Here is a 9,924-nt window from a genome sequence, read left to right as displayed (position 1 = left end):
CTAACACAGCCATGGGTCTTTTTGGGAATGATGCAACAAGTTTTTCACACCTGGATTTGGGGATCCTCTCCAGTTCTGTCAGGTTGGATGGTGAACGTTGGTGGACGTTCTGCTGCCCCAGCGGCAGCAGAGGAACTGCAGCTTTTTGAACGCGGAAGTGATCCTCACTGCTGAAACCTACAACTCCCCCCTTGGGGCAGTAGAGCGTTCCTGCAGTTTTTCTGCACTAGCGAAGAAGAGGGGTGTTGGTGACGTCAGCAGCGTGTTTTGGAGAAGGCCGGAGGAAGATGGCGGGGTCCAAGGTGAAGCAGGACATGCCTCCTCCGGGAGGCTATGCCGCGTTCGATTATAAGAGAAATCTACCGAAACGAGGACTTTCGGGTACATGCACCACATACTCAGTTAGCTAATTATACAGGACCATACACGAGCTCTTCAAAATGCACAGTGAATGTAACACTTGCTACTTATTGAACAGCGGCTAATGCTACCTGGTTAGCGCCAGTCGGATAGAAACAGAAGCTAATCTGCTAAAATTATTATATTAAAGCCTTTTGTGGCTCTTACTACGAGGTCTGCCTCTCTGAGCTGCATAATTAACAGTATAATATGACATTGTGTAGAATGTTTAAGGGGCTAAACAACATTCTTGTGAGAATTATTACTGACAGTGATGTTAGCTGCTTGCTAACTAGCTAACATTGGCATTTTGGTAATGTAAATAAACTAAATTTCAGATGGGTGTGTAGCTTCCCTGCAAGAAAAATATTTATGTATTTGATTGCCTTAAAGTCTGAATGCTACCATTTTAACATACAGAAGCTACACCAGGCCAGTCGTCAGTATCTGTGAGCCTTATGATAGCCCTGGATCTTATAGAAAGTCTATTAGAGATTCATTTATTCCATCGTGGTAACATTTGAGTAGAAAACTGGGGAAAGCACAAGTTAGGGAGCTTACTGTTCTTTTGTCTTTTTCTGTAACTTCAATACATATATAAACAAATATACAATGGCTAGGTCAATCATATGCACATATCTAATTAGGTTCATTTTGATACTGATAAATAAAATTGACCTGATACTATGGCTGAGATGTTACTCAAAACCCAACTCCAATATCTCTCATTCTTTAATCAACAGGATATAGCATGTTCGGCATTGGCATCGGCCTCATGGTGTTTGGTTACTGGAGGCTATTTGGGTGGAACAGAGAGAGGAGGTAGGAAAACTCTTGTAATTCTGCTTTGGGTTTTTGGGTCACACATTCTGTAATCTTCACTGACAGGTAAAACTGGTGGTGATGTTATGTGTTTGTGTATCGCAGGCGCTTGCAGATCGAGGAGATGGAAGCCAGGATAGCTTTAATGCCCCTGCTGCAGGCAGAGCACGATCGAAGGTGACAACAAATATACTCACACAAACAAACACACATTTAATGTTTTAAATTAGAGATAATTCCCGCTGGCTAGCTATATGTGTAACATTTGGATTTCCCCTCTGGCCAGGACTTTACGAATGCTGAGGGAAAATTTAGAAGAGGAGGCGATTCTCATGAAGGACGTTCCAGGTTGGAAGGTAAAGAAAAGTCATTTTTAGGTGTCTGAAAATTAAAAGTAAATTACATAACATGCAGTTTACAGGGTGGTTCCTAGATTTATCACCACAGTCACATTTATTAACCCCTGGATTCACAGGAAAGTCAGGCCAGGGCAAAAAAAAAAGCCAAAAAGAGGACTAATAATCCAAGTTAATAATTGATATCTGATCCAGGTGCCGATTAACATCAGCGTATCTGTGATGATGCAAACTGTGCGCTCTCTTAACACTCTTTCAGGTCGGTGAGAGCGTCTTCCACACAGACCGTTGGGTCACTCCTCTGTCAGAGGAGCTGTTCAACCTCCGGCCTCGTGAGGAGCTTTTGCACAAGCGTTTTGGCTTCTTGTGGTACGTGTAAGGACCAGTGAGATGAACAGTGTCCCTGAGCTCCAACTACTTTTCAAAACCAGTACCACGTGGACCTGAACCCTTGCTCAATTCAGCTTGTAAATGTTCAATATTAAAGTATCTTTTTTTCTGTACCTCACTTCTTCGTTTACTTGTCTTTTTTTATTTTCAGTTTTAAGTTTACAGCATGTACCTGATAGAAAGGATTACATCCAGTGGTGGAAAAACTCCAGCAGTGTATTTGAGGTAGTTGTACTGTCCTTAAGGTGTTTGCATTGAAAGAGGGAATTCTAGCTAATTTTGATCAGCATGCACATGACTCGCTGTTCTCGTCCTCAACTTAGCCTTAAGCACACCTGTACATACCATCTCCAATATATGCAAGGTTACTTTTCCAGACAAACTGGAACACGCAAATTTGTGCATTGACTACATTGGGGGTAAAACATGGCCATGTCCCTCAGGTGCACAGCTGTGTCACATACCTCAATTCTTTTAGATTCAGATTGTACATCCATCACTAATTTAGTCTGACTAAACCAGCCTCATATTCTGCTTAGTGTCAGGTAACAGTCTCTTTCTGTGTTGGTGTCTTCAAGTGACTGAGGACATTTCATAGTTCAATTTAAGATTGAGTTGATAGGATCAGGATTTAAAAAGGCCAATGAATCATCTCAAAGCATCAGGCTTTCATGCTGTAATAGTTTAAGTCTCATCTGGCCATAGGGAGGTATCCCTGTATTTTTGGGTCTTTCAGTCTGATCACCTGAGTAAGATTTTGCCAATTTCAAACTGTTGTGTGAAATAAAACAGAATAAGCAGTTAACCTCAGATGAATTTTATTTTTGAAATCAAAATACAAAAAGTTTAAAACTAGTGCTCAAGTGTCTGGAGCATTAATTAGCCTTACAAAGAACATAATAGTACATCTTTCATGTAAGCCCACTGTCTGAAAGGCACTCCTTGTTACATTCAAAGTAGTGAATTCAAACGATATTCAGTCCTTAGTGCATACAGTTCATCCTGCCCATTTCTCCATTTACATTGGATATCAAGGACTTTTCATCCATAACATTTGAAAAATGTGTTTCTCAGCCAAGCCAACACTTAATATTCACAATGGCCTTGAACTTTTAGTTGGCAGGGCCCTCCCAGGTAGCCACCGCTCATAGCTGCCCCACCGATGCTGCAGGTTGGACCTGAAATGGAGAATGAAGAGAATGTGATCAGCCTGGCAAATCTTGACTGCACCGGTCCACAAAAAAAAAAAAAAGCAGCATGAGGGATAAGATGTTTTACATTAATAAAACAAAAATTTACCTGGCAACTGCATCTGCATCATCAGTCACCGCCACCTAAAGCTGCACGCTTCAGCTGTGAGGAGATCGAGTGAAGCCTCCGACACTTCATTCTAAAGAAAGATTAAGAGATGGATTAAGCCTGGCAACAAATGATTGACTTAAATCACAATAAAGTGCATGCAACACTATTCATGAGTCTGCAAACTCACCACTTATTCATATGTAAGGGTACAAAGAAAAACAACTGAATACAGTCTAGACACCTTACACATCAAATAGGACTGCTGTGGGACATTACTGGAGCAAATTTGAGGACTAATGCAGTGAACAGAAGTGGACAGAGCACAAAACTACCCATGACTTAAGAGGCCAATGCTTGTTTTTGGTGGACTCGGGGTGGAGCACTACAATCCAGAGGAGCTTCATAGAAACATTTTTTTCTCTCAATGGACATTTAAGAATCAGAATCGAGGAAGAGGCCATGGCATGTTTGTAGGCGACATCTGAAGCAGAGGACTAAAAACAGCGACTAACTTGAAGGTATTCATGGAAACAATGAGAACTGAGTTTGAAGGATGTGAGCAAAGCAAAAGGAGATTTTTACCTCACGTGCATTGGCCTACTTTCTCCACATATGACCTAGGCAAGAGAGCAGCTTTCATCTCTGATGAGCACTTGTTGGTAGTCGCAACACTTCGCTCTCCAAGGACTTGTAGGTTTTTGAAGTAGCTGACCTCTTGAACGTAATGAAGCATTAACATGACCAGACACCAGCTGATGTTTCCCCAGCATTTCCATGTGCCGCTTTAAGGGACTAATTATTCATACCTCACTAGAAGTATGATCTCTGTAAACTTTGAAGTTGTCTGTCAACACATCTGGCTTATCAATGGTTCTGAGACATGTACAGGACTCACGGGGCATATATTTTTTTTTTTTTTGGTGTTAGGAAGCCAGAAGGACACTGGCAAAAGAAGTGGACTTAATAACCAAATTAGAGCTCATCCTGCTTTACCATCTTATCAAGACAACTTGGAGTAAACTTCCAATTTGTGTTGCCCTGCAGAGACATCCATGTGCAATTTCAGTGATTAGAGCAGGTGACTTGGTTCTCACGCAACATTACAGTAACAAAGCCTACAACTTCCCCATGCGGTAGTTTTGAAAGGCAAAAGAATCAAGATTATTTTCCACAGTCTGTTTAATAGGCTCCATGAAGCCAAACTGACAAAAAAAATGTTGATCATACAAAGAACATAAAGTACAAAACTGTTCCCGGTTGAGATATTACTTTGGGGAAACGAAGTTACATTTTTCGATCACTTAAACAAGATTAGTCCATTTTACAGCACATTTAAAATGCAGATGTTGAGCAGAGCATAGAAGATACCTTGGACAGACTGTAGCATGCTGCAATTTGCAACTTCATGAACAGCCGGCCACTTCGGAGGTGTAGTTCACCAGTCTGAAAGGAATTCACTCTTTTGGGAAATTGAACACACAGGAGCCTCAGCTAAACTAAGTTTTTGATAGTAAAAGGAATTTAGCATAAAATCCCCCGAAAGCCTGTGCTAGAATAAATGGATCTCTTTCCTCACTCAGTTTAAAACCTGACAGGAGGTAGGTGAGTCACAGAGACTGAGAGGGGAAATAAGAACAAAAAAAGGAGAAAAAAAAAAAGAAAAACAAAAACTATACAAGCCCCATATTTCAATATAAAAACGAAACAAAACAAAAACTAAATAAGGAATCAAATGAGGAAACACTTTAACGTGCTGGACAAAGTCTACAGCGATGGTAGTGGCTGTTCAACGGAAAGCCATGTGGAGAGCCGTTGTTTGATCCCCCAAATGGGGACTTGTACTTGTATCAGATTACAGAGATGCCTTTTTAAACGATCTTTTATAGGAATAAAGATGCCCAATCAAGCAAGGTAAGAGTCTTCAAATGTAATTTGTAACATGGTGTGTTAAGGAATGACCAAAACTCATGGCTACATTTTTTTTTTTTTAAGATGCTTGAGCTACTACAACAGAACTACAAAACTAAGGTCAGCAATAACACGTGGACATTTTCTTGAGGAGCGCATCTTTGAAATACAGCCAGCCAAGTGATGATCTTGAATCAGGGAGATGTTTACTCGTGTGTAGCTGAGGATAAGAAGTGGGCACACAGGTAAAGACACTGAAAGTTCCAACACTGGAGTTTCACAACATCCCCTTCAACCCACCAGACAGTCCAAAAACCCTCCCTCTTTTTTTTTTTTTTCCTTTTTTGGGCCTAACGGGGCTCCATCAGCTGAGATACGAGCAAGATTAGAATAGCAAATGCTGAAGGCTACACCTAGATGTTTCAAATTGTTTGCCAGCCTCTTTATCAGAGTGGGGCAGGAGGCTAGCAAAATTTTCCAACGGTATACAGAGAGGCATCAACTTGGGCTCATGTACAAAACTGAGGGGCATACATGATACAAGTCCTCATATGTTGGGGCTGTGAAATTTGTCTTAATTCAGTGTTTGATGACATCTAGTGTGATGAGGTGTTTAGAAATCTCAGCCTACTGCCGCCAACTACATATGTATTTTTTTAGAATCATTTTAAATAACTAGAAGTAACAAGCACTAGCAGACAAATATTCAACATGCTTTAAAGTGAAATGTAAGTTAAATGTGTGTTAAATGTCTAAATGCAAGTTTTTTTTTATGTTAAATTTTAAAGTTTGGAAAAAAAGACAGCCCCAACATAAGTCTGCGTACACAATACAAGTGCATATCATTCATGCTTACCATAGCTGTCGTATCCATCGCGGTAGGATCCAGAGCGGTCACCATATCCACCCTGACCCCTGGAAATCAGGCAAACAAAATTTAATTAGCAAAAAGGTATTCAATTACTTATAGTATTCAATTACTATTACTCAAAATAATTTTGTGAGAAATCATTTCATGTGTGTGCTTACCTATTTTCTCTGTAGCCACCTGAGGAATATCCCCCACTCCTGTATCCACCACCACCAAAGCTCCTCTCTCCACCTCCGAAGCTCCTGTCGCCATAACTCCTGTCACCATATCCCCTATCTCCATTGTATCCCCCACCTCCAAAGTCAATAAAAATATATTGACAAAACAAGATAAATATGGACGAATTAGAATTCAGCAAAACCACAACACATTCTACCACCAGCCCTCACCTCGGGAATAACCACGCCCACCTCTGCCGCGGGATCCGCTGAATCTTCCACCTCGTGGGCCTGAACCGAAGCCTCCTCTGGAGCGCCCACCCTTCCCTGCTTCATCAACGCGGATAGCACGGCCATCTAGAGTCTGCAACACAAAAGCCATCATGGTGATTTTTCTTCTTAAACAACTAAAACATCATTAAACACATAATGATGACGCACACATATTGTGCACAGACCAGTGAAAACGTGTGCAGGAACATGTGTTCGTGCAAAGAGTTTAAAACATTCTAAAATTTAAAAAAAAAAAAAATCTGAATTAAACAAAAATGTACGCGTTCATCGTGCAGTGTTTATTTACCTTGCCGTTCATGGCGTCCAGTGCATCTTTTGCATCTTCTGCATTATCGTATTTCACAAAGCCGAACCCGCGAGACCTTCCTGTCTCTTTGTCTCTGATCACATCCACTAATGGGCAGAAAAAAGATTATTAATAAACACGCACACTGTTAAAAAAAAAAAAAAAAAAGTCACTTCCATTGAGCACATCGGTGACGATAAATTTGAAAAAACTGGCTGCAATGGAGGTTTCACCTTTCTCGATGGTGCCGTATTTGCCGAAGGCCGCGGCCAGAGAGTCCTCGTTGGTCTCGAAGCTCAGTCCTCCGATGAACAATTTGCCCTCGTCCGACATCTTAAGTGTAGCTTAAAAATAAAATAACTAAAATAAAACCACCACAATCACCTACAGCCAACACAAAGATTTACATAAATCCGCAAAATCACGCTCTGCTTTAACGCACATTGGCAAAACACGGCCAGCAACAAAAGTAGGTCACTGTTCTCATTCCACGAGATGATCATTTCGTGCGTATCTGTGGCAAAGCCCCTTTTTCCTAAATACGTAAGAATTTGCTAAACAAAATATCAAATAAAATGTACGTGTAAGCTTGATTAAATCAATTATAAGTATTATCAGATTGGTGCCAAGCTAGGCCTCAGGCCCGTAAACGTGGTACAGTTTCGTTAGCGGCTTAGCTAGCTAGCTTTTTTCCCTCTCGGCGCCATTTTGTAGCACCGAGCTGCTGCCCCTCACTTTTGTTTCGCTGATCGACTAAAGACTCCGCTTCAGCTGCCTTATTCTCTGGGTTATATAATTGTTCGATTTAACTTACAACAACTAGGCTAGTGAAAAAAAATCTCACCATTTTACATGTCTTTGATTCTCAACAGCAGCACAACGCGCACCATTTTAACACGGTCTGATGCAGTATGAATGCTTTACATAGCTACGAAATCTATTAAGCTAGCGCTCGCGGAAAACGTTTTTTTAAAACGGGGCATTAAATTGCGAATATGCCATTTATGCCCCATAAAAGCAGCAGTATTTGGGTACATGTAATTTACACAAAATTACTCTGAAATCCGGTAAGCATGAGTCATTAAACGGCCTTTACCTTTTCACTAGCAGGTCTCAGATGGTTGGGGAACAGAGCCGCAGGTCGAATGAGCGAGAAGAGATGGAGCTCCGCTTTTCACCGCTTTGCGCTCTGCTGTCTTCTTCTGCCGGTGTGCAGGCGGGTCACCAGGTAACATGACGGCAACACATCGCCCCCTACTGTACCGGATGGTGTAACTACATGGTTTTGAGTTAAAAAAAAAAAAAAAAAAAACTATTTGAATAATAATTAGTGTGTCTGATATGACTGTGAAGTAAAGAAGTTCAGTTACCCTATTAATCACTCTTTCTCCCCCACTGAGAAATCCATCTATGATTCTAAATATACAAACTGGGGGCGTATTCAGATTTCATAGGTGGGTATTGATTGTTGATATCAATACCATAACTGAAACTCTTTATTATTAAAGGCAGCTAATGTATTATCACGTGAGGTGTGTCATGATTTATGAGGTACTGTTAATATCAGAATATACTGTACTTCAATTACCATCAAATAATTTGCCAAACATAAGGCTTTTTTTTAAATTCTTCTCTGTTAATGTTTTAATCACATGCATGTTTGAACCCAAAGACAATTTTCAGTGGCAAAAAATTTTTAAAAACTCATAGAAAATTATCAAACTGTAAAGCCACAACTTGGCCCACTTTCAGTTCAAGGTATATCACTTCTAGACAATCAAATGTAATATTCTCTGAGAGTCTGATGAGAAATCCATTAATGAGAACACCACTCCACATTATGCTTTGGATTCCAATTTTTTATTTCACTGCATCAGATGAATTTCAATCCTCATCACAAAACTAAAATGAACAAGGAATGATCATCATGAATACTACATTTTATGTATCATGGTCCATCAAGCTGACTGATCAGGAATATGAAATTAAATATTTAAAGATGTTCTTTGTTTGTATGAACCGGTTTGTGTGAGTCATGTCAAAGGCTGGTCAAGTGTGTGGGGCCTGAATTAGGCCAATGTCTGACTTGGCTGTGTGGGAGGTAGACGTGTCTGTACATGCATCTGTAAGCAGTGAAGTATGTTTGAATGCCAATGTGTAGGAAGTGAAGAGGGAAGAAGGTACATCTGTGTAGGAGGCCCAAAGCCCAGCCAGGTGTAATCGGCTCCATCCTCTCTGCACTGTTACATATTGTGTCTGAAAGGAACAGTTTGGGAAATACACTTGTTTTCGCTTTCTTGCTGAGAGTTAAATGACAAGATTGATACCACTCTCACATCTGTATGCTAAATATGGATCTGGATCATTTCCTTTCAATCCTTATGGACTTGAGCATGGTGCCCCCCCACCCCCAACACATTAACAGTGCATCTGCAGCACAGACAGTCATTAAGATACCATCATATGAGTCCAAAAACCTTGAGCGTTAAAATGTCTACCAGCTGTAGTCGCACCTCCAGCCTTTCACATGATGCTGCAGCTGCTCACCACACTTGATCATCCCCATCTGCAGACCTCCACCTCAAATGACATCAGCATTCAAGCTGCACTTCTGAGATGTGTTGTTCACCATTTTATAGCTGAATAAATAAACATACCCATCAATGAAAGAGCTGGCCTTGTGGTCTCCAGAGGAGAGAAGGAGTCCGGTTCTTCTCTTCTCTCCGTGGCAGGCTGTGCAGATCTCTTGGGGTTGGAACAAGACAAGGTTTTATCTTTCTTTTTATATCAACAGTGAAGATAGGTGCAATGCTTCCTCTTAGCACACCTAGTCACTGTACTGTTGTGGGAGGCCTGTGGTGAAAGGACAAACCCATTTATAAGAATCCTCATGAGTCATCAGCCTCAGAGAAAAGTACAGAAGATCAGCTGCTGTCATGGAAGAAGTGAAGGTGTCCAGGAAGGCTGCACATCACTGCTGCTAACATTCTGCTTCCTGGGCTTGAATATACGTGAATGAGAAAAATCAGCTCTGGCTTCTGAGGGACCCGAGCATCGCAACATTGTCTCCCACGATAGTTTCTCCAGATGCCATCATCATGACTTTTCAGCCACCCCTCTCTCTCGTACGCCAGATGC

General features: G+C 41.0%; 2 protein-coding genes across 6 annotated transcripts; one reads left to right on the top strand and one right to left on the bottom strand.

Annotated features, from left to right (window-relative positions):
• Positions 1-245: 245 nt before the first annotated feature.
• ndufa13 (NADH:ubiquinone oxidoreductase subunit A13) lies at positions 246-2,085 on the top strand. Its single transcript, XM_041055324.1, has 5 exons — positions 246-381; positions 1,143-1,221; positions 1,327-1,398; positions 1,508-1,577; positions 1,837-2,085. Exons 1-5 carry the CDS (start codon positions 288-290, stop codon positions 1,954-1,956), a joined length of 435 nt encoding a protein of 144 aa, XP_040911258.1. The 5' UTR covers positions 246-287; the 3' UTR covers positions 1,957-2,085.
• A 3,131-nt stretch (positions 2,086-5,216) lies between these two features.
• cirbpa (cold inducible RNA binding protein a) lies at positions 5,217-8,011 on the bottom strand. Of its 5 annotated transcripts, none has more exons than XM_041054941.1 (7): positions 7,883-8,010; positions 7,020-7,130; positions 6,787-6,893; positions 6,438-6,570; positions 6,207-6,351; positions 6,034-6,092; positions 5,217-5,397 (listed from the first exon to the last, which is right to left on the bottom strand). In XM_041054941.1, exons 2-7 carry the CDS (start codon positions 7,117-7,119, stop codon positions 5,384-5,386), a joined length of 558 nt encoding a protein of 185 aa, XP_040910875.1. In that variant the 5' UTR covers positions 7,120-7,130; positions 7,883-8,010; the 3' UTR covers positions 5,217-5,383. The 5 variants fall into 5 exon arrangements, with proteins under 5 accessions (XP_040910875.1, XP_040910876.1, XP_040910878.1 ...); XM_041054942.1 differs by having other exon boundaries at positions 6,207-6,342; XM_041054944.1 differs by having other exon boundaries at positions 6,459-6,570.
• Between the last annotated feature and the right edge of the window lie 1,913 nt (positions 8,012-9,924).

The sequence above is a fragment of the Toxotes jaculatrix genome, chromosome 14 (genome assembly GCF_017976425.1).
Source record: "Toxotes jaculatrix isolate fToxJac2 chromosome 14, fToxJac2.pri, whole genome shotgun sequence".
In the NCBI taxonomy this organism is placed as follows: domain Eukaryota; kingdom Metazoa; phylum Chordata; class Actinopteri; family Toxotidae; genus Toxotes; species Toxotes jaculatrix.
Note: the sequence above shows the minus strand (reverse complement) of the source record. Positions and strands in the feature narration are given on the sequence as shown.

Excerpts from the sequence above, each read along its gene's own strand:
- cirbpa (XM_041054941.1), bottom strand. The coding sequence starts at position 7,119 with ATGTCGGACGAGGGCAAATTGTTCATCGGAGGACTGAGCTTCGAGACC. Across the intron at positions 6,894-7,019 it reads ATACGGCACCATCGAGAAAG|TGGATGTGATCAGAGACAAA; the intron begins GTGAAACCTCCA and ends TCTGCCCATTAG. Across the intron at positions 6,571-6,786 it reads TGGACGCCATGAACGGCAAG|ACTCTAGATGGCCGTGCTAT; the intron begins GTAAATAAACAC and ends TTTGTGTTGCAG.
- ndufa13 (XM_041055324.1), top strand. The coding sequence starts at position 288 with ATGGCGGGGTCCAAGGTGAAGCAGGACATGCCTCCTCCGGGAGGCTAT. Across the intron at positions 1,222-1,326 it reads GGGTGGAACAGAGAGAGGAG|GCGCTTGCAGATCGAGGAGA; the intron begins GTAGGAAAACTC and ends TGTGTATCGCAG. Across the intron at positions 1,578-1,836 it reads AGGACGTTCCAGGTTGGAAG|GTCGGTGAGAGCGTCTTCCA; the intron begins GTAAAGAAAAGT and ends ACACTCTTTCAG.